This window comes from Frieseomelitta varia, unplaced genomic scaffold (genome assembly GCF_011392965.1).
Source record: "Frieseomelitta varia isolate USP_RPSP 00005682 unplaced genomic scaffold, Fvar_1.2 scaffold_425, whole genome shotgun sequence".
Taxonomy (NCBI): domain Eukaryota; kingdom Metazoa; phylum Arthropoda; class Insecta; order Hymenoptera; family Apidae; genus Frieseomelitta; species Frieseomelitta varia.
In genome coordinates this window covers 107,144-132,297 of record NW_025110174.1, presented here as the reverse complement: position 1 = coordinate 132,297, position 25,154 = coordinate 107,144, and the positions used below count along the sequence as shown (strand labels likewise).

At 42.3% G+C, this 25,154-nt stretch overlaps 1 protein-coding gene across 1 annotated transcript in view; it reads right to left on the bottom strand.

The window, feature by feature from the left end:
* LOC122531899 overlaps positions 1 to 25,154 on the bottom strand; it is a 122,444-nt gene that overhangs the window by 38,058 nt on the left and 59,232 nt on the right. Inside the window, exon 3 of the mRNA XM_043660181.1 lies at positions 21,955 to 22,033. Within this exon, the coding sequence (XP_043516116.1) occupies positions 21,955 to 22,033 (79 nt within the window). The remainder of the gene's footprint in view (positions 1 to 21,954; positions 22,034 to 25,154) is intronic.

The window sequence follows — 25,154 nt, the reverse complement described above, 5'->3', positions numbered from 1 at the left end:
AATTGTTTCAATAAAACCAATTAAAATTAGTATTGCATTATTATTCTGTAACAAATATTAATAAAAGCAATATTCAGCTATTATTCTCTCCTGTAATCTTAAAGTCTTTCAATTTTTAATACACCTGTACTAAATTTGCTTCGTCAGTCAGCGGAGACGAAAAGATTATTATCACGGTACTTGACGTGTTAAATTTAGCTAACAGCTAAAGTTGTAAAAAATTTTCATAATTGCTGATAATTACAACGAACGAAAAGTATGATGTAATATCATACAACGACGTAAGAGGAGCAATAAAATTTCAAAAGAAGAAATTTTGAGTCATAATCATCATCAAACTATTATTCAAAAATTCACGCAAACTGAACTTTTCAATAAAATGAAAGTGAATGAAACTTCTCAGAAGATTGAAATGACGTGTCATTAACTTCTATATACTATACTGTAATTTATTAATATACTATATTTGATATCATCTTTAATTTACTATTTTGGTATAATTTATGAACGTGCTATATTCGGTGATTGCTTCAAACAAAGTCACCTACCAAAGAAATATAATGGACGAAATCTCACGCTAAATACATTAACTTCTATATACTATACTGTAATTTATTAATATACTATATTTGATATCATCTTTAATATACTATTTTGGTATAATTTATTAACGTGCTATATTCGGTGATTGCTTCAAACAAAGTCACCTACCAAAGAAATATAATGGACGAAATCTCACGCTAAATACATTAACTTCTATATACTATACTGTAATTTATTAATATGCTATATTTGATATCATCTTTAATATACTATTTTGGTATAATTTATTAACGTGCTATATTCGGTGATTGCTTCAAACAAAGTCACCTACCAAAGAAATATAATGGACGAAATCTCACGCTAAATACATTAACTTCTATATACTATACTGTAATTTATTAATATGCTATATTTGATATCATCTTTAATGGACGAAATCTCACGGTAAATACCACTTAAACAGATCATTCCCAATCCTGTATACTTTTACACATTGAAGCGACACTTCACTCGCCGTTTCGTAAATAAATTACTGACGACACGAAAAATGTTTCCAAGGGCAAAGAGTTGAAATTATACCTTCGCGCGGAGGCGAGAAGTGTCTCTTACGGATTTTTAAATGGAAAATCACCGGGTATTCGAGTGCGGATGCATAATTTGTAATTATAATCGAATCGCCCCGGCCATTGGGAAAACGCCAGCGTCGTTCCGGGAAATATTCGCAGGCTGTTTCGGGTTATTTTCAACGCGAGAACGTGGCAGGTCTCGGTTTCGAAGCGCGAAATCCCGTGTTCTCGAGCGAGGAGGAGTTTTTGATTTCTCACGTATATAGAGGGAAGAGCGACCACGGTTTCCTGCGGCCGAGCACATTGACTCGTTATCGTAACATTATCGGCGAATGGTCAAAAGGGGTCGTGAGAAAACGGCTCGGAACGTGCAAAAGAAGCACGTGAATGGAAAGAGGGAAACGTCGATTCTCGGCGTCGGTCACGAGGGGCGTGGGAAAGAACGAAGAGCGTATCGGCACGGTGGTAAAGACAGAGGTGGAATACGATTCTCGCTTCCTCGCTGAACGATTTTCAGAAATTCCGCTTTCACGTGAACGATATCGTCGTGATACGTGACGAGTCAAAGCTAGGCTTCAATTTGTCATCCAAAAGTTCTCGCGAATCGTACGTATTCGAAAGCGAAAGACGAAGAAAGCCGCGTTGCGCGAACTGATACCGACTGCAGGGAGCGAATGAATTTTTAACGCTCTATCGAGAGGATAACCTAACCTATTTCTAGCTCGTTCACTCGTTGTCGCATCCGCGAGCGCATGAAGAGGGAACGGATACGACGGTTCACGCACGAACGTAAACGGCACTTTCGTAAGAAGAAACAGAGAGACGCGAGAGAAATCTGAACGAGGGATTCGCAGAATCCCTCTTTGCAACGGTGTTCATGAAATTAACAAAACTGTGGCGCAAAAGAAACAACGAAAATGGTTTAATTTATATAAATATATTACCAGTGATCGAAATCAATCAAGAGTTCTTCCTTAGGGTTTTGCGAAAGAAAACACTGTATACATATTTCGCGTAAGATGATATATCTGTTCTCGTGGGATGTTTTTTGTCAGAGAAAAATGTCGTACTCTTTGGGAATTTATTTTTCAATAGCGTTCTCGCGGAACAGATATTTTTAGAGAATCTGTGTAATAAAAGCTCCGATGGGAACAAGTTATTTAATTAAATGTCCATTTTTTAATTAAACGTCCATTCGAACGGTATTCGTTGAATTGTGTTCAGTGTCAGTATTTTCCACGAACATCGAGAACCTTTTTATTATTGATGAACGAGCTATTAAAGGTTCCTTCGACAAAGAAATTTTTATTTTTATACTCGATGTTCTATTCTGTGTCTGGCACTCTTATTTTTACGAATAAGATTTGTTCGCTTATTCTCTCTCGGAGAAAATCTCGTAACGTAACGTAAGAATATCTTTCGAGAAGGTTCCACGTTTAGAAGTTTTTCACAACTTTTTCGATCCCTGATCTACACGTGCAGGCAAACAACCGTACGATAGAAATTGCCAGTAGTATTTTCGTTTCGGTCACCGTTGTCGTACAACGTGGACACGCTATGGAAAAATTCGAGTCATTTCGGGAAACGGTCGGCTATTTTGTTAACTTGCAAGGGGCACATCGAAAACCGATAGTCTCCCCGATGTCATTCCGAGAAGAAAATAAGAACGGAACGTATGTACGTACGGCGAGTATTGAAAGGGTATACCACCCGAGATAATCGAAATAATTCATACTTAATGCGCTGCAACAACGCACCTTAACCTCATTCAAGATTCTATTATCGCGTGTAAAATATCCACGCTTTGAAATACTTTAAACTTTTATTTCCGTGGAGTGTAATTCCCTTCCTCGGGGAACTGGTATCTGACTTTCCCCCGGAAAACTCGTCTCATTATCTTAATATTACTACGAAATGAACAAAGGAGTCGCAGGGAAAAGTAAAGTAGAGCTCAGAAAGTGTAGGATAAAACGGGTAGGGGAGAGAAAGGAAAGATGAGACGGAAGAGAAAAAAAAGAGGAGTAACAGTGTAATTCAAGTAACAACAAAGAAACTGTGCTCTCTCTCTCTCTCTCTCTCTCTCTCTTTCTCTTTCTGTTCCAGTTCGAAGATATTCTAAACCCAAGGCTGGCCCCGGGCTTGCATTATCCTCGCAGAAATAAAGGAATCGTTAACTTCGTGTTTCTAAAATTCTTAAAAGCGTAAAGTCACGTCACTGCGACTTTACGTTTGGACTTTGCGTCGAATTCGCGAGCAGACCTCACCGCTCTTCCGACGTTTCCCTTTCGTCGTGTTTTCACGTTCTAAAAATGTCGCCCTCTCTCTCGGAAAGTTCACGATCGGCAGTTAAATTATTCGCAGGTGAGAAAGTTTCGTACAAGTTGTTTCGCCTTCGAGAACGCTTGACCGAGTTCAGCGGACGAGAAGGAAAGAAAGAAAGAGAGAGAGTGAGAAAAAAGAAAGAGAAGAGGTCCTTTAATACACGGGAACACGGAGGAATCCGAAGGGGAATGTTCAAGGTAGGGAGAGAACGGTGACTGAATCAGAATGCGTGAATCGTCGGAGTCTGTTTTCTGGCTGAATTCAGCGTGAACGTGATTTTCGAGCACTCAAGCGAAGTGGAGAATGGTGTCCACAGCACGTGCCTCTAGGCTAATCCAGCCATCGTCATTCCTGGCTGACTCCATTTCGCTGTACGGCACCTCTGCATAGCTTTCCCGTATGTGGCTTGCGAAAAAAGGACCATTCATCGGTCTGTTCGGTGGTTTAACCGAAGAGACAGATCCCCGGTAAGGTCAACTGCCCCTCCCCCTCCACCTGATCATCCTGACGCGATTACTTTGCAGGCTATCGGCTACGCCTCGGAAAATTCGACAATGCGAATCGGTGACAATGCGAATTTCCCGATCGACTATCCCGGGGCTGGGAAATGTCAGTCGAACCAAGTGAAAGATACAATAATAATGCCAGATTGTAGAGTTTTTTTTTTTTCTTTCTCTTTGTTTCAGTTGATAAAATTCGAAAGATTTTTTATTTTTTTTTAAAGAGAATAAAACTCGTCGTTCGAGTGTGAAAATTGAAATCCCAAAATAATCTCGGGGAAAGAGAAAATATATTCCTCGGGTTGATCACTTTTTAAGAACTTCCATTCTCTCACGCACGTTCTATCCCAGTCTTCGAAATTACGTTATAAGGGTTCCCTCGTCCCCCCGCATTGAACTCATTCCGCAGGCGTGACTTTCCAGATGACTCGACTGGAAGGAGAGGAAGGAATTCTTTTCAAGATCGCCCCCAAGAATTTCAATAAAAGCCCCGTAAAGGTGATAGTTCACCATCCAATACATTTTGATATCACTCGCTCAGAGAGTCAGACCGTTTTCACCAAATACTATTTCCACTTCTAATCTACGATAGAAAAGCCGCACCGCCAGAGAGGAAAATTCAATTCCAAATGAACTGAAAAAAAAGACCAAGACGTGTTTTAACCACAAAAGTTTCGTCCGTTTACCTGAATAGAAAAACGAAAAACAGTGTCTCCTTTGTTTCGTGATACGTTCTTCCCAGAATCTTCAAACTTATTAATTTTCAAACTTCGACATTCTCGATCAGCTACAACTGAAAGAAACTGAGAATCGAAATTTCGATTTGATTTCGCGAGATCCGCAGGCAGGAAATTTTCACAGCGTTGCGCGACTCTCTCGTCGATTCGATCGTGCCGTTATCACACGCCAGCGATTTATCATTGGCAAATCACGGTATTGATCAACTCTGACGTCGGCACTGGAAACACGCGCGTATTTACAATATGCATTGGCCGTGACCGGCATGTTCCTATTCTCCGGCAAGTTTTCACCTATCCTCCGTGCCTTGTACATGGTACGTACGTAGCCGTCACAATTATTGCACAGCCGGTCATCAATCTGGTGTTTCCATATCGGAAACCCGAGGGTACATTCCAAGCGAGTTTAGAGGAACTAACGCGTGACAGCCAATATTGACAATCGCGGGCGAACAAACCGACGAGTTTCATGCCATTAAAACGAAACGCCGTTGCTGTCTCTTTTAAACTGTACCCTTTCGCGTTTCACCTTGCCTCCTGCGAAGCGAGAGAAGGACGATTGGAAAGAAAACGGAGAAAAGGAACTAACAAACGACAGTCAACATCACGAGTGTCCATTCTCCAACGAAATTTTCCAGCAGAGGTTATCCAAAAGAAAAAAAAAAAAAAAAATGATCGACGCCGGATAATTAGACGAGTGGCGGTATCGATTCAAAGCGGGAACGTTCTTAGCGTAATTGATCATCGCGAATGTTATGCATAGCCGCTGGGTAAAATAAATTGCGGGGCGTTATCGCGCGATCTCCAATTAAGGAAAGCCACTTTTAGCCAAATACATTACGCCGCGATAAGTCTTGACTTCTTTGGTCAATCTCCGGATCGTCTTGCATACATTTGCATTTAAACACGGCATTTCTTTTCTGTCGCAATTACTGGAAACAACCGGAGCCCCCCCCCCGGCTCGATATGCAAGCCCGCGACGAATTGTTGGCAACAAACTTGTTGGCCCGAAGAAGGCTCCGACTAAAGAAAGAAACGGCCGTCCTCGTCTCGATTGTTTGATAAACGATAAAGTTGAAATTTTGCATTTTTCACAACCGATAATGTGGGTAAGAGATAAACCTGTCCACGAGGGAGGGGAGGAGGGAGATTAATGGAATTTATTACGACGCGAAAAACAACAAAGTTGCTGCGTTTAGCAAGGGGCGGCTAAATTAAGACTCGAAAATTGTTGCTGTCATCAGGTGGTAAAGTGGAGTGGAATAATTTAATAATTCTATTTGTTACATTTTTCACGTGCCGTGAAGCTAACCGCACGAAAAGTGGGGACAATGCTCCGCTCGGAATTGGATTACCGCCGCTGCTCATTTTAACCAATTTTCAACGCGATCCTTGCACACAGCGTACTACCACTTATCGTGATTCTCTTCGTATATACGTCACGCGTAATTTTAGCCGCAGCGACTAGAGAGATCGGGACAATCAGTAATATTTTTGGACACGTGGATCGATATCCGTGTACCAGATAGATATATAGACCAGCATCGTCGATTATTAATACTTTATCCGCGGAATCCTTACATAGGCATTCACCTTCTTTTGCTTTCGACAATTGACACAATTCGTTGCTCCATATTTGCCAAAAATGGAAGCGAGAGAGAGAGAAAAAGAGAGAGAGAGAGAAAGTGTCAGCCTGTTTATTTATAAACTGGCTGGTCGATGTGTTGAAACATTAAATCGCGCGGCGCGATCAAGTTTCAGATAAATTAACGTAAATAAAGCTCGGGGAGACGAGCACACATTGAAATTTCATTCGCACACACGCAGACATTACCGACTGAACGAACCTGACTCGGAAGGGAAGAAACAACCCGGTAGCCGGCTATTATTTCCAGCTTCCCCTCCGCCGATGTTTCGCAAAAAGGGGGTGAGCATCGATCAAAGAAAGCACGGGGCGCACCGAATCGGCCAAGACCCTCAATAATCGCGTAATTGAATGCTAACGATGCTGAAATGTTGGTAGAACTCGCTCGACTGATCTGCAAATATACTCATCGGCGTTCCACCGCGGAACCAGGGAGACGGTTGTTTGTGCTCGTGCGGCCTGTGTACCGGGACCACAGAGGGGTAGCGAGGGCCGTGCACACGCAGCCAGCCAGCCAGCCAGCCAGACGAACAGCTTATCGAACGCACGACGATCGAACAATCTTCCGTTGTATATCCGCGCTGGACAGGGTACACTTGAAATTAACCCTGGGCGAACCAAGTGCGGCCGCGGTGCAATTACGGGCCAGCCATGTCTGATCGGCTAATGGAGAAAGCCGAGGGAGGGGGGAGGGTGTGAAGTAACTCGCGAGGAAGCCGACGCAGTGAATTAACGTGTCGAGGTGGAGGGGAAACGGTGGGATGCTTTTTAACCTGGCGTCGTTTCAACGATGCGCTGTGAAAATCAGCCGATCGTTGTTGACTCGAGAATAAACGAGCATTGATGAATTTTAAAATTCATCGTAGATCGCGTTCGTTAGTCTTTGCACCACCCGACTGTCTCCTCCCTTCTGAGGAGACGTGGTACTTGAAGCCAAGACAGCTGGGACTTTCTCTTTTTATAAATTGCTGACAATTGTATGGGGTACACGTAATTTGTGTCGTTTTCTTCGAATTTCATATATATTGTCATCTAGTGACGATAATCTAACTTATTAAAACGTGATCTATATTCCAGTTAAATTGCCATCTAATGACAATAATTTAATTTATTAAAACATGACCTGTATTCTAGTTAAATTGCCATCTAGTGACGATAATTTAACTTATAACGGAACCTATATTCTAGTTGAATATATTAACATTTAGTACGCTTATTATTAAATTATATTGCAGATTAAAACTGTATTAACTCTTAAATGAAATAAAATTGTGAACAGCATCAAAAAACATTACTCATGGGTACCCCTAAACGTGTGATAAGTTGAATATATTGACATTTAGCATGCTTATTATTAAATTATATTGGAGATTAAAACTGTATTAACTCATAAATGAAATAAAATTGTGAACAGTATCAAAAAACATTACTCATGGGTACCCCTAAACGTGCGATAAGTTGAATATATTGACATTTAGCATGCTTATTATTAAATTATATTGCAGATTAAAACTGTATTAACTCATAAATGAAATAAAATTGTGAACAGTATCAAAAAACATTTCTCATGGGTACCCCTAATGTAATATCCCCTAAACGTATGATAAGTTGAATATATTGACATTTAGTATGCTTATTATTAAATTATATTGTAGATTGAAACTGTATTAACTCATAAATGAAATAAAATTGTGTACAGTATCAAAAAACGACATTACTCATGGGTACCTCTAATATAATACTCCTAAACGTATACAGTTGTATTATGCAATATATAATAGTGTAATATCTGAACAAACGCCTAGAGTGAAAGCTATAACATAACGACGTAAAAAGAACAAAAGTATTACACTTGAGAAGAAGAAATTTCTGAAGATAGCCCCGAGTCAATTGACACTCATTGGAATGATTCACACAAACTACACTTATTATTGCTTCTTGCGAACGTTGAAAAAACAGCGGAAGATATTGAAACTATGCATCACTAACTCTCGTATATTATAGCAAACCTGCCAACATCATTTTATTCGAAGTGATGCTTTGTAAATGAATTGTTGGTAGATGATACGTACGAGAAAAAGCTTGTCAAGGACAAAGGGCTAAAAATCTATGCGACAGCGTCACGCTACCCAGCCAATTAAATTGGCTCGACGTAATGAATCGTGCTGCGCGACGATTGCAAGTACCGACGGAGCAATTCGACGCGAACCTAATTGCGAGAACCTGGGCGGCCTTGGAATTTGCGTGAACAGGTAACAGTTTCGAATTGGAAGAGTCAAGAGACAGACAGAGAGAGAGAGAGAGAGAGAGAGAGAAAATATTCCGCTTTAACAACACCGTTTGCCTTCGAGAAACGTTACGTAAAATTGTTTCAATCAAACTGTTCGTCCCTTTTATCCGTAACGCGCGTTGCTTAAATATTTCACGGCCGTCCACGGGGAAATAACGCGCGGAGACAATCGAAATTGGCCGGAGCATCGCCGATTTATTTACACACTCTCGAGCGACAACAGCTGCAAAATAATATTTAACGGGGCAATTATCATCGGCATTAAACGAGACGCGAAATGGACATCAAATTTATCGGAATATTAACTCTACAGATGTCACTAATCAATGTTGTTTAACACATAGCCAGAGGGGGAGGTAAGGGAGGGGAGGGTTTCCGAGTTATGCAGCGGTTTGTGGTAAGCCAAACGTTATCGAGCAACGCATTCAGATACGAATAGCGTTGGAAGGAACACACGCGCGCGCGTAATCATCAACATTAACGCAGCATTCGGCAATACACGATTCGGCACAGCTACGTTCACTAATGACGGCAACATCCCTAATAAAATACGTATTTACGTTTTATGGCGCGCAAACTAAATCAATAACGAAGCCTGGTAATGCGAAATCCAGCGTCATCATCGGCTACGTACACCCTTGACAATTTCTGTCTAAAGGGAAGGAGGGGGCGTAATTCTGGCCAGTTAAACGTTCGAAATTTCCAAAATTCCTATATTCCCCGGTCACTTTCGTCGATCCTCGTGAAATCTCATTTCGTGGGACTCTCGTCGTTTGAAAGACTTCTCTCGCGATGCTATCTCGTCAAGGACAACGATAACGTAACACTTACGAAATGGATGCACCTTGAACCCATAGCACATCAAATTAGGAATTTTTGAAATAATATTTATGCGTAGAACTCGCAGACATAGGCCACTCGCCTTAATCGAGATTCTAATTTATCCGTAATTTGTGTTTGAATATATATAATAGTTTATTTGGCCTTGAACTTATAAAAAATGAGGATTCTTAATATGCTATTTACACAAATGTAAATATAAATTCGACATTAGAGAACAATAATTTCATTAGTTTGAAGCTGAATTTTCAATGATTTCCGAGATATTTGACAAAGTATGTATTCCCAACTTCGAGGGTAGTTTTCACCACTTCAACATCGATTGCCGACAAAACACGTGTCAAATATTTTCTCGAAAACTATGCGAAATCAAAATCGGTGATTGACACTTCGTCAAATCTCAAGTCAGTCTCAAGTGCGATAAGATCAAGGGTAACTCTTGACATAAAAGAGGACTCGGAGGATATGACGGTCAGAAAAAAAAATTAGGAAAGACAGATAGTGAGTCTTAATTCACAGTCAGTTATCAGAATGAGTGATTCTTAATTCACGTTAGTAACTCAAATCGAAGTCAGTGACTTTTTTCATTTTAATCAAACCGAGAAACTAAGAGTCTGACGTCAGTCATTGATTCACGTTCAGCAATCACTCGGTCAATATTCGACTTTTGACTTCAGTCGTCGATATCTTACAAGGGAACACATCGATCCTCGATCTCAACGATTTCAGCGAAATTTAGTGTAAATGTGATTTTCGAAACAATATTTGACACGTATTTTCCTTTTATCGTCGACGTTGAGGAGGTGAAAACTACCCTCAAAGTTGGGGATGCGGGACATATTTTGTCAAATATCTCGGAAATTGTTGAAAATACAGTTTTCGTATAAATTGATGAAATTATTGTTTTCTTAACGACAAATTTAATATGTATGTAAATTTAATGTTTTATGTATGTATGTAAATTTAATGTTTATAAACATACATATGTAAATTCAACGTTTTATAATGCGTATACCATTCCGCGAGAGAGCCGCAAAATTAAACAATATATATCAAATTAAACAATATATATATATAACAAAATTATACAATAAAATCGTATTTTTTAGAAGCTTTCCCATGTAAATGAATATTTTGTTTATGAAAGCGCAAAATAACAGATAAATTGGAATCAGACGAGCCAAGACTTCTCGCGTGATAAAGACGGTGTAAGTCAATCAGAGTTGGTCGTTTCACGCCAAGATACGCGAAACATGGTCAACGCACTATCTTTGAGCGATTTTGAAAGAAGAGATCATTGCCGAGGTGCAGGGGAAGGGGATGAAACAAATTACAGCGGTCGAAGGCAGCAGCGTGCTATCGTTTTAACGTATCTCGGAGGGATGAAAATGCAAAGATCATTCCTCAAAGTGTTCCACGTTTACGCGCGGCGCGTAAACAACGCTGTGTAACAGCGTCTTGCTTCATCATCCCGGGGCCTCGTTATTTATTCTAAAAAGAATGCAATACACCGGCGTGGCGCGGCGCGGCGCGGCGGTGAGATATCAGTGGCGATAAAAGTTGTGGCCGCAAAACGATCTCCGTGACTCCCTTATCCGACGTCGTATGTAAATGCCGACGTGTTTTCTGCTAGATACACGTGCACGGGCCACACAAACGGGCCCCCTACGGCAAAAGGAAAGTCGTGTTATCTCATGTAAATCTTCACGGTGCCACGATAAGCGTGAATTTCACCGCTTGCTTATTAATATTTATGTTCGGTGTTAAGGGTTGGAAGGCCTCGTGCCGGGGCGGTACAGGCCGGTCCAAAAGCCTGCACACCGCCGCCGATATGGCTGAAATTTATTTCGAAAGGAAAAGGCTAAAATTATAAGGCTTCGCGCGTGCTTTGTCGGCTTTTTCTTGATAACACACCTTTTCCAAATGTGCAGCGACGGAGCACTCTCTTCAAAAATTGACGACAAAGTTTGGACTATATGAGAGATGCCGGTGAAAAATTCACAGAGCTGTCGGAAGAGCAAACGACAGACGTGGCGATAGAGGCGGAAACACGAAAATACCGGGATGGAGAATATCGTCAATTTCCAACGCGTGCATCTACTTATTATGGAAATAATAATAGTAACAATGCTATTCGTGGCTGTCGCGAATTGGTAACAAACGTTGGTTTCCGCTTCAATTCGTGCTCGGAGGAAAGTGGACCAATTAAGCGAGTTTTGTCTCCCAGGAGAGTGAGAGAGAAGGGAGAAAGAGAGAGAGAGAGAGAGAAACTAAGTTTCGAAATACCATTAACTGTATTAATGTGTTCCTGCGACTGTTGTAGGTCATTTCGGGTCAGAAATGGTAAATGCCACGCGCGAGGCCGGCTCTATTCTTTTATAGTTACTGCAATCAGATCTAACAACGGGATATCGGCCATTACGTGGCAGTTAGCGTCTCCTGGAATCTTCCGCTATCATACTCGTTAATGCATTGTACACAACCGGTGATTTCGTAACTACGCCGGCAGTATCGAGGAGAGAGAGAGAGAGAGAGAGAGAGAGTCCACAGAATTTACTTCGTAACAACATTCATTACGAAGTCGAACTTTCAATTAATTTCAAGCGTTTAGTTAGAAACCCTTTCAGCGAGATTGTTATTTCAGTAAACGTCAGTCGCAAGAGTAAATGTACGACGATTTGTCGTCGGATTGTCATTCATTTTTTTGTGAAATGTCTTCCTCTCAACTTCGACCAGCTGCCTCGTGCTCCTTTGTGAAAACCAACGAATTTTTGCCAAACAATGAAATTTCGTTCAATCCCGCGTTTCGCTATAATGACACGCTTGCGCTAACGAGGAACGCTCGTTAATACGGAGTTCATTTATACGGCCGGAAATTTACTTTATCGCAAGCACGCCAACGCGAATCACGAGCTCTTTATGACAGAGCGAAAAAAGACTGCACCGTAACGTATCAACATTTGAAACAAAGTCGAAACGAACCGCATAGAACGTTTGTTTCTGAACCCTTCAACAGCGGTAACAAGCGTGCTATGTTCCATCGAAACATAGGAATTCGTCGACGAAATATTATTAAAAGAATCAGATGCGGAATTTGATTAAAACTTGCCAAGGGGGAATATATAGGACAGGAGACCAGTCCTCGTTATTCAAACTTCTCACTTGTTGCGTCGAAAACTGCCTGGAATTTCCGAAAGTAACGTTGTTTACAGAGTGGTTACTGTTTTCACAAAAAAAAAAAAAAAAATAGAAAAAAAGAAAAAAACGCGGCGCATAGCTTTGATATTTTCAAATGAATTTTCGGATAAAAAATATCCCGTTATTTTTCGATATTTTTTCCCCCTCCCCCTGGGGGTTAAAAAAGTCGCTAAATTTTTTTAAAACTTTCGCAAATTACGTCAACCGACGAAATGCCAAAGCGTTTGTTTCTTCGTTCCATCGGAATGATTAACGAGTTAATTGGCCATTTCGATTGAAAATTTTTTTCACGTTTTTCTTCTCGTTTTCAATCTCCGCCATTGGCAAGATTTTCGATCCTTGCCTTTGATCATCTCGAATCGCCGTGACAACGAGGAATCCACCTTTTACCGACATGGACCAGGAACCGATTTTATCGAACGTCGACGTTGGGGGAAATTTCCGGAGGAAGCTTGCTGCCTAAATCCACTGACTCCGGGGCCGCGAATTAAGTGCGCGAAACGAGATCGTCGAATCCGATTCTGCGGTATACCGATCAACGAGTATCGTCACTACCGCCGGTGAAATATTAGCCCGGCTATATCGGCAACGATTGCAACAGACCTGTCGATTCTGCCGGAAGTAGTCTTCATTCGTCACTCAACCGATGGTGAATCGATGTTTCGTGCACACGCCGACAGCCAACGCGACGTTCAAGTTGTCCCCGCCGATCGTTTCGTTCGACGAAATAGTTGAACGAAACAGTGGCATGGATACCTATCGATCGCGAAATTTCGGTATAATAATAGCGTGTATAATAATTAATACAGTGTCTCGTATTAACCGAATACGCATGACCGAAGCTTCATTAAATTACCTCAAAGGAAAGAGTGATTTTCTCTCGTTGTCGCGATCGATATATGTATATATTTCTGTTCGTTTTTTTCTTCTTTTCTTCTTTTTTCTTTTTTTGCTAACGAATCGTATTAACGATCCTTGAAATTTTAATTCTACAATCAATGTCATCGTACTGCCACGATACATTAAATATGTATATGCATGCAAATTTACTAATGATCAAATATCCACGGACTGACGCACGGCTCGCCGCAAAACAATTGACGTTCTGATTTTAATTGATACTCAATTAATAACTGTTTAATATAATACGTGGACGTGGATTAATAATCGGGCGAGGAGTATAATGCCATGATCGGTACTCGTTGCAACAGTGTCCGCGAAAAGCAACGCGGGTACTGCTCGTCATCGCAGTTCATCCGGAAACTGGAAACTGGAGTAGATACGGAAAAAGAATCGAGAATCATCGGGTAACAATCTGCGTGCCTTGCAGAAACTGGTATGGAGTAACTTGGCCATCGTCGTCAAGCCTCCATTAGGTTAACGAGACAGAGGCAATCGGAAACGAGTAAACAGCGCGTCTCCGTAGCAGATCTCTCCCTCCGATCTGATACTGACAAATTGCCCCGAACTATCCGGGACAAACTTGGCCGCGACGTGACCGTATTATTACCGGTTCGTTGTCTCTCTCTCTCTCGAGTGAATCAAAATTCGGTAAAACGTCGCTCGGCCGAGTTCTATCAGGCGCGTCGCGATTTACCTTTCCCGCGTGATTTATCGTTCGCGAATTAGAATTCCGCCGGCGTCGCCGCTTCCTGCGACACTCGAAAACGAGCGACAAATTTTGAACGACGCGGTAGGGAAAACGCGGCGACGGCCGGCCATCGGGGTTGGATGATGGTGCGTGCCGTTGACGTTAATTATGTTCCCCTGTTTGCAAGTATAATTTTTAAATGTCTCGCGCTGTTACCGCGGACACGCACGCGTATTAAAATGTAGCTTAATATGCAAATTTATTTGACCGTCCGCGCCGGACGACCATTTGCATCCCCCGGGTGGTGGCGCGACGGTCGTCCTCGTCCCCGGCGACAACGAGAATAAAACTGACGATTACGATCGACCGGCGTTTGCACGAGTTTCAGGTTCGATTCGACACGATTCACGGGGGCGCATGCTGCTGGAACGACGACGACAACGACGACGACGACGAGAAAAAACAGGGGAATTCGTGAGAGCTTGTGAAAACGGTGCGGATTGACGGCTACATTAAAGCGCGACAGCGAAAGAACGGCGGGAGAAGTTTGGGCCGTCTCGACTGACGATATTAAGTGACGCCTTCGAGATATCGCGTTCGCCATCCCCCTTCTTACTTCCCTCTGCACCTATACCTTACTTACTTCCCTCTGCGCCGGGCCATTCTGACTTATTTATTCGTCTAACGGCACTACCGACCGCTCGGTTCCGCCGCCGTCACGTTTGTCACGCGTTGGGAATCTCGTTTCAATCTCGTTTCAATGACATTGTCGGGATTGATTTAAGAAGGCTGCGTAGCTGGAACGAAAATAGAGAGATGGATTGGCAGTTTTTATCGTATCGTCGCTACTCTGAATTCCAATGCTTCGCTCATTATCGTAACTCGACTCTGCAACAACGTACTCTGTACAGTCGCCTCTGATTAGCCCTCTAAGCCAAGTCTCCTCGTTGCTCCCTCTTTGACGTCGCGGCACGTAATTGGGACAGGGAATCCGCGGGAATCGAAAGATCCGAAAGAACGAATCGACGTTCTTCCTCGTCTCTCTCTCTCTCCCTCTCTCTCCCTCTCTCTCTCGACTGCAACCTAATAACCGCGAATTCGAATGAAAAAGGATCCGCAAGTTCTCTCCTCCTCAGCCCCGAGAGAGGAGGAGCCCGATGGCCGTAATAAAATAAAGAACCGTCCCCATTTGAAACTTCGTCAAAGAAGCTCTAAGAACTCGCGGAGCTCCCTTTCAGGAATGTTCATCGACGTCTAGCAATCCCAGACGATCGGGGGTGCTTGCGCTGCGAATCGACGCTCGATCGTCCTCCGGATATCATTCATCCGACCATATTATCCCCGCGAATCGATAAACGCAATGCCGCCGCGGACAAAACAAGAAAAAAAAAAAAAAGAAAAAGAAGGAAAGAAAAAAGGGAAAAATGAAAGAGACGAGGAAACGAAAGGATTCATCGTCGTCGACGACGACGACAACGAGAAGAAGAAAGACAGCATCGGGCAAGAATCTTTCCGGGGAACGTACTTCACGAACAATTTCTTTCAACGCGAAGCGGCAGCAGCGTGCGCATTTACCTCGAAACTCTCGAAGTCCAGGCATTGTTCACCGTGGAAACTATTACAGTCACTCTTGCGGAGGCTCTTCTTCGTGCCTCGTCATTCGCCGCTGGATGACGGAAAATTACGTCGCCGAGGAATCATCGAAAAAGTGGCGGCCGTTCAACGAAAGAGAGAAAGAGAGAGAGAGAGGGTCTCGCTCTGGCTGTTTCAATGGACACGCGAGAATGGCCGCGAAACTGCCTCTCTCTCCTGACGCGAATCTTCCCGCAAGAGCGGGAGGAAGGGGGAGGGAGAGACGGGGCAAAAAGAGAGGAGACACGAGAGAAGAGGTTGGAAACGATAGGAGGGGGAGGGGAGAAAGAAGGGCGGAGAACGAGATTGCAAGGGATGGAAAACGGAAGAGAAAGCCCGAGAATAGACTTCATTCGCGAAAAGGGCTATCGACGTTTTCCCACGACACTATCTGTTGCAGACATCTCCACGGATAATGCATCAGCCGGCGCGAAATATGTTTTCCAGCTTTTCTCTTTTCTCGCTTCCTCTCTCGTACGTGCATACACGTATACACACGCGTACACACAAACAAGCGTGTACATCTCTCCCCCTTGTCACGGTCTCTTTTTACGATCACGGAAACTGCTAGGTAGAGGTGTGCGACAACCCGAAATATCGGGTTGGGTCGAGAACACGAAATTTCTTCGGGATCGGGACGGGTAGTCGAAAATTTCGAGATTTTTCCGAAAGAGTTGGGATTCGAGAAAGGATTGGCGACAAGAATAAATAATTCAATTAAAGGCCCACGCCTTCAACTATATCGAAAGGTCGTAGATCTAGAACCGTCATTCGAGCAATTCCTTCTGTTGTATCTTTTGGTTTAACAATCTTTCGCGTATCATTTTGTACATGCGACAAATTTTATATCGATTCAGTTTCTTTTCTAGTACATGTACTTATGTTTGGATGCATACGCTTCAAATGGCGTAATAAGCCAGTAGTGTTTGCATACTTGGTTTTAAATTCATGGCGACAATGTATGCATTCCGACTTTGCATCATCTTTTTTCTAAAAATGTTCCCAAACAGAGCTTCTCTTTATCTTCTTTCCTTTGCACGATATCTTCCGCACTACTTCCTGCTACCACAACTTTACTCTCACCATCACTCGACATTTTTTTTAAAGATTTTTTTAAAAATCTTTATTAAATTTACACAGATTTTGAAATATACATCTGAGCTTCCCGAACTTCTCAACGATACTGCTCAACAGCGTACACAATGTCCAAGTACAAAGCACGCAGTCACACGTTCGTTTACATCAGGTTACACGATTCTTAGAATCCCTGTTTCCAATAACTTCACGAAAACTGACAGAAGAAATTGGACTGTGTATTTACATATTTTGTAGGCTGCTGTACAGCATTGTAGAGTACGTGGAGAAACGGTAGCCGAGTTCTCGAAATTTTCGGGAATCTGTCCCGACTCGTCTCGACCATCGGGTTCTCGCACACTCCCACTGCTAGACCATCATCGGTATCCTGCGGAGCACAACTATGCAGTTACCTGTGCCTTGACGTTTCCAGATTGGTCTCAGCAGTCTCAGCGTCTTCGGAAACGGAATTTCGGTCCACCATCTTCTCGCCCAAATGACATTTTCCTCTCAAATTTCGTCACTCTTCCGTTTGCTTCGCGTTGTTACAAATTAAAAGAGCTCGCGTAACGTTCAACTTGCCAATAAGATTGCAACGGCGTGCGTAGCTTGTTAATTTTTCGATTGCTCGCTGTATCAGCCACGCTACGATTGCCAATTACCAGAAAACGGTAAACTTATCCCCCCGTAGGAGGGAACGCGCATCGAGCGGGAAGATTAAAACGAACTTGTTAAAAGTCCAGTTAAGTTTGCACGTGCCTAATTACTTATTCCTGCATTAACTGCGCGCGTTTAGAATTCTCCGGCCGGCTCGCGAAATCATTTTAATTCGGTTACAGTCCGCGCACGGTCTGCAAAAATTCCTCCGCGTCCTCCCGTACATGAGGAATTCATCCCGAGGAGGAGAATGAAACCGAGAAGGGCCACGATTTGCAAAATTAATTGATCGAGCGCAGACAGGTAAGAATTAACGCGCGAGCAGCCACGGTAGGATCGTACGATTTCAACGGACAACGTGTTTGTCCGTTCAAGTTTCTCTCTCGTTTGTTGAAAATTTTCACCCTCGCGTATACATATACATATACATACATATATATGTATCCGTGATGGACACAATGGCCAGGACGGTGATTTTACTGTCTCGCGGCCGGCAGCTGTGTTAGCCAGACAACAACTTCGCCCCGTTCGCGAAGATGCCTCGACGGTAAATGACGTGACGTTATAAAGCCGACAATTCCGTGAAAACGTCTGACGGACAATGGGTACGTACGTGGTACGTACGTCCGATGAAGAGGACAGCTGCTGCGTGTACAAGCAATTATTTTCATCGGCAGAGGGGCAGTCGCGTGAACAAGATCGCCTCTCTGCCCGTCATTATTGTTTTTCTTTTTCTTCCTTTCTCCCCAAGGGAAATTTATTCATTCCCTCGTTGAATTTCCAACTAGCTTCGAAAATTAACTACGCGACTTTTCTTCTCTCCCTCTCTCTCTCTCTCTCTCTCTCTCGGCGTATCACGCGAGAACGAGCGAATACGTACGTGCAATAATTTACCTGAACGTAATAATTTCGTACGATTTCAGAAAAATAGCCGAGAATACGAATGAAAATGCATTGGAAAAGGTAGAAATACGAGTTAGTAGTAATAAAAAAAAAAAAAAGAAAAGGGAGGGAAGAGCGAGCGTGTTACGTAGGAAGAAAAATTAGTTTGAAAATTTAATGGGACGCTGGCAGATTTTTTAATCGTGACGGTATATATATCCGAATATCATACTCGTGAAACGAGCAACACTCAAAAAACGGTAAGAGCAGCTCCTAAAAATTGTCCCTCCCCTCCACCCTCGTTGAAAACTGGAATTTAACAGAGAACACGGATTTTTTGGAAATTATCCAAAACCATTTTTCGAGTGGATTTCAATTGCGCATGGCATTCCATTGGAAATATTTTAACTTTCCCCGTTTGAACGTTTTCACACGAAAGCGATCTTTGCCAAGCGCAGTTTTCCCTCCGCATCTTAATAAAAAACATATTTGAAACTCCCGCTGGAAGCGCGTGTATTATTCATTAGAAATATTCAGTCAATGAGCCATACGAATAAGTGAAATATCACAATTATACGCGATTCCGTGTAGTACGCAAACGAGATATCTCGCTTTGTTCGCGAAATTATTGGAAAATCGATAGTAACGCGTCCACCATTCCATTTCTTTTTTTTCCTTTTTTTTTTTCATGCGCCGTAGTATATATGAATTTTAATATTACACGTTAATATCACGCGTTACACATTCGCGCGAAAATGTCGTACATTTTCTACCGAGCTATCCGACCGGTGAAAAATAACCCTGTGACTTTTGCAACAGTAAATTTATCTTAATAAGCAAATACGAAAGACTGGAAATATTTTTCGACGCGGTAACAGCGAAACAAAGGTACGGAAAAAGAGAGAGAGAGAGAGAGAGCGAAAGAAGAAAGGGAATTCGAAATCAGTATTTCGATCAAAAACGCTGCATAGTAAATCTTGCTTAATATTTCCAAACAGGCCAATTTCGCGTTTGTCCACTGGCCTGAACGAGCCATGGATGGCAACACAGGGAAGGCTGAAGGGGACAACTATATTTTCCAAACGACGGGACGAAAATTTTTCGAAACGATGGTCGGAAAATGAACGTCGTTATTCCTTTCAATTTGCCGCCGAACTAAAAAAAAAAGAAGAAAAAAAAAAATAGCAACAACGCGGCAACAGTCGAACCTCGACATTCCGCCGCGTGTTTCGCCAGAAATTTTAAACGTCACGCGAGAACCGCCGCGCCGGGGCAAATTTGTTCTCCCTGCTGCGTGAAACATCGCGATGAAAAACGGCTTGATCGTTAAATTTCAACCGATCACGGTTTGTTGCATTGCGTCGATCGACAACGAGAGAGAGAGAGAGAGAGACTCCATGCCTTCGTCTAGCCAATCGGACGCAGCCCTCCTCGTGTCTCGTCCAAAGTTTAGCATCTAAACAATCATTGTTCCTCGGTCCACTTTGCTTACGGACTTCGGTACCAGTTGCCCAGAGTTGGCTGGCTCGTTTTCTTTGGCCCGGCAGATCGTGAAACCAGACGCGGTCACCGATGGAATTTTCCCTGGTGGAATTCCGTCCTCCCATCCACGGGACAATGTCCTCAAAGCGTGCAAATCAACAGCTACACACTGCTTGCTGCGAAATCACGCAGGTACCGCGGTTCCTTCAATTCCAGACGACTGATCGGACGACGAACGTGTTAAATAAAATTGATCCATCGTGTTTTCGTTCCAATATGCTGTCCTCCCGCTCCATTGATCGCAAATACATATTGAACAGACATTGAGAACAGAGAAAATACAAAACCCTCCAACCTCTAACCTATCCTGAATGTTCTGAAAGACACGCTCGCAGTACCGATCCGATGAAATATTCACGTTAATGTCTCTTTGCTACGCTCTTGCTCTGTATTACCGCTCTATTATACTTCACCGATAAAGATAAAATTCGAATAAAAATTTAACAAGAGTATCTTCCCATTATAACGACACTCGTTTCTTCCATCCACAATTATATTAAATAATCGTATCGAATATGAGATAAAACTCTGCTGATAATATTAAATTCATAAGAGCTTCGATATGTTGATTCATAAAAAATAATTACTAAAATTATTCTTACAAATAGTACATTCAGATGAAAGAAAACGAAAATAAATAAACACGTTTTCGTGAAATTTCCACTGTCGTTTATACCTTGTCCCTTATACACCGAACGCTGAAGCACGTTTGGCGAATTTTTGTCAAAATCGGTGGGAGTTTCGTCGGAATACAAAGAAGGAGAAACAAGCAAGCAATTTGCGAAAGCAGAGGGATCCTCTGGACGTTTCTTCGACGTTGATTTAATCGGTCTAAACGACACGGAATCGCGGGTGGAGGGGGATTAGCCAAGCGATTCGGCGCGTTCTTTCGGCGAGCTGAGAGGCTCTCGGAATTTCGTGGTCACGTACGCCGCGTAAAACACGATCTCGGCACGTTACCAGAGACGAGTAGAGAAGCTCGACGCGACGAGCAGGCCAGTTAGATCGAGTTTAGCATTTGTTTGGCGCTGTTCTTAAGCCGATCCCCCCACCGGTTCGAATCAGCAACGACGACGACGACAGGATCAAGAGCAGCAGCACCTCGAACGAAACGCGACCTCTCCGTCTACGTGGCAGATTTATGCGCGAATCGCGACCAACTTTCTCGTCGGAGGCGCGATCTCCAGGCTTAGGCCAGCTGCCAAGTTCCGATCCGCGACGTTACAGATTTTTTGGCGCCGTTTTTTTTTTTTTCTTATCTATCAGGCCGATCGATCGACATCCCAATTTTCCACGAATTTCATCTTTCTACGCGCAATTCTTTGCAACAGCTTCTGCAACATTCACGTGGCCTCTGATCTTTTTTCAAATATGAATAAGAAAATGAAGTTTCAGTTGTTTAATACTGTTGTAATTTGGTATTGGGTATTTATTTAATGAAACACGGATATTCGATTTTTTTTAAGGATTTTATAGCTTATAGCTGGAGATTTGCTCTCAGATCTATACGATATGACTTTCAACGAGGGTTTTTCCAGACCCTTCTCCCAACGCAGTCCACACACATACACACGCATAAGACAAGCAGCTCAACACTAATATACAACATACGCATGCGCACGCACAATAGATGATTTATAGTGATTCCTAATGGGTGGTTTCTTTTTTTTAATCGACGATCGCCCGTCATTATCGAATGTCAGCAAACGGGATCTTATTACGCGCGCGTAGTATCAGCATCAGTTTACAGCGAATAGTTTCCAAAATTAAACTTTAATCCGCCAATCGCGGTGATGGCATCGACGATTGTAATTAATTAAATTAATAATTGAACCGACGTGTAATATAGCGACAGCCGAACAATGTATTTATATATATATATATATATATATATATATATATTAACGATAGTTGGAGAAAGTACGGTTCACTCACCAATCGTTGCCAGTTTTGGTCACATTCTGCCGTTTGCGTCCGGTTTGATGAGGTTTCGGTTCGGCCACCATGTTGACATCTGCAACAGAAATGATAAAGGCATGTGTAATACTGTCCAATTTAACGTCCCATTTAACATATTCGAGAAGAAAAAGAAAAGAGAGACAGACAGAGAGAGAAAGAGAGAGAGAAGGATTTAGGTGAGAAAGCGCTTGCTCGAACGATGGATAGAGGATTCAAAGTTTCATAAATTTAATCCCTCTTTGTTTTAAGCTTTAAATTTTCGGTATTAACGGTAACCAGAGTTCGCTTGAAACACCGCGTGCTAAATACCGCGTGCCGCACGGTCGTTTATCGTTAAAAAGAGAAGCAATTGTCGCGCGTGTAACAGCGGACTCGCGATAGAAATCTGTCTCCTGATTTAATAGCCGGCTTAAATTAATAAAGCGGACGGCTGCATAGGGGCTTAACGTGTCCGCAAACAGTTATTAATTTCATCCCTTTGCGGCGTGTTCCCGCGCCGCGCTAAGGTGGATAATGGATGCTCGTTCGAGTGATCAGAACAGTTGAGCCGTTGTGTCAGCGAATTATCCATTCTTCTCTGTCTTTCCTCGGAGTATAAAAAAGAAAGAAAAAAAGAAAGAAAAAAGAAAAGGATATAACTATTCTCTACGTTGCGCTGAATAGACATCGCGGATTTCGTTCACGGAAACCGTATTTCGACGTGGAAGCTGTTTACCACCGTGAATTACCTCCAAACAAATCGATCATCAATCATGAAATTATCGTGGGAATCTAAACATCTATCGATCCGTTTCGCGCTCGACGTCGTCTCGATCCAACCTGCTCAATTTATCGATTTAATCTAAGTTCTTTCGACGTTGTAAAATATTTCACCGCTCGTTTGAGTAATTTCTTTTAGTGGTTATGTTGCTCCTTTAGTTGGAGATTAGGCACAAGTAATTAGGTCATATTGGTTCCATTCTGTAACTGTTTTCTAATTCTCGTTATAGAAAAGTAGGAAAAAATGTTTCAAATAAGACTGACTTCGTTTCAAGAGGGACATTTTACTATAAATTTCATCTAGATCACTGTGCCTCCACAATTTCTAGATGATCTTCGTTTTTTTCTTCAATGAAATTGTATATTTTCGGACGAACGTGTAATCCATTTCATTTAATTATGATTTAAATATGTCGACATTCTGATAAATAGTTCTTAAATAGTATTTAAATCCTCCTTCGCTAGTGGACGGATTTAAATCACCAGGCAAAGTTTAATTTTACATGTTTTCATATAAATCATTGTAGTTCTTTCATTTTCAAAGTTAATCAAATCAAATAAAGACTCAAGCTACAAGAAGAGAGAGGCCGTCGAATGTCGATATATCGGACATTCGGTTTTCTCAGATATTATATAGGTGTCGATGTATTGAACGTTAGCATTTAAAAGGTTAAAGAAAAAGAAAGAAAAGACGAAGATCACCTCGAAATCTCAAATTCAAAAGCACGTTCGCGGCACATCGCCAACATGAGAAATTAGTTACGCCGTCGTTAGTTAGCAGCCACTGTTTCTCTATTATCGAAAATGATGATTTTCTGCTGACGGGGAGAGCACAAACATAATCTTAGACAGGACCAACCGAGCCAGCTGACACCAGCGGGTGTGTAGCCAGCACGAAACACGACGCAAGACCCATCCTTTGTTTAACCTAACCAAACACGTCGTACGGACAGAATCACGAGGGTGTGCACACAATCCCGCTATGGCTAAAAGTCAGCTCGATTATGATGGCTACTTGCACGCGCAACGGAAGGGAATTGTTTGCACGCTGCTTGCTGCAAATGATCTGTTCATTTTTTCAAGTTCAACGATATGCAACGTGGTTAACGTGGCAAGGGAATATAATATCTCGCGAAGCGTTTCATCGCGGATCTTCGATGAATAAAAATTATCACGATCCGGCATTAATATCTGGAAATCAGGATCTCCCTCTCTTACCTTTTTTTCCGAAGAATTATTCATAGTCTTTCGACCACAATTACGGAGCAGCACTCGCAGACATTTCATCCGCGGAATATTAATGTTTGAATAATTTCTGTTTTCTGCGTGGTCGTAAACTAATCTCTACGGCAGCATGTATTTACTTGTGCCGTTGTTTACCGAGTGCATACAATGGCTGCACGTTGCAAATGCAATACACAAATGTGTATTAAATCAGAATAATCGTTAGCAGTTGATGCGGAATTAATGTAAATGAACACGTTAATATTAGTTGACACACGTTCTACGTAAAATAACGCGATAAACGTGCATATTGACGTACTACATAAAGGTATTACAGTAATTAGACAGAAATGAACTACACGGCAAATGCGTTCACTTTTATGACGCCTGAATCAATCTTCTGTTCTCTCTCTGTTCCAGAGCATCGCGCTTCAATTTATACAGGCATCCCCGAATTTTCATGTCGAAAACTTTGGGCGAGCAGCGGATTGATAAACCACAGAGAAAAGTTTCTTCCTCCATTTTTCAAAAAAATTTTCCATCTTATCATCTTGTAATATCATCGATTATCGTCTATATGTCGTAACGAAGATGTTATTCCAGACGGTTGCCTTTCGCAGCAACGCAAGCATTACGTCGAACATCGACCACTCTGATTGCAGCTAGACGTTGTTCTAATAACGTTCGATGTATCAAACCGCTGTTTGATCTCTCAGTTGCTCACCACAGAGTTGATCGACCGAGTTGAACAAACTTAGACCGAAACCTTTTTTTTTTTTGTTTCTCTTTCCTCGAAAATAGTACAAAAACGAGCAAATCCCTAAACGACAAATTCCTCCCCCTCGACTCGTCGATCTTCCGGCGCGCCCTCGCCAAGTTTTGACATTTAAATTCGGGACACTCTGTATATTTACGAAGTTTGACTTCATTCGGAAACGATAAGACATCAGAGAGAGAGAGAGAGAGAGAGAGAGAGAGAGAGGAGACACGTATCGACCAATCCTTGCTGAATATTTTCCGCAGTGGAGTAAAAAGTTGGTAGATAAACCATGGTTCTGAACCAACGCGTATCGAGCTCGAAGAAAATTCGAATTGGCGAACGCTCGGCCACGTTGAAACAGCCAGAGACAGCCCGATAAGAATTATCTGAGCGGGGCCCGGCGTTGCCTAAAACAGAAGAGAGCTGCATCGCC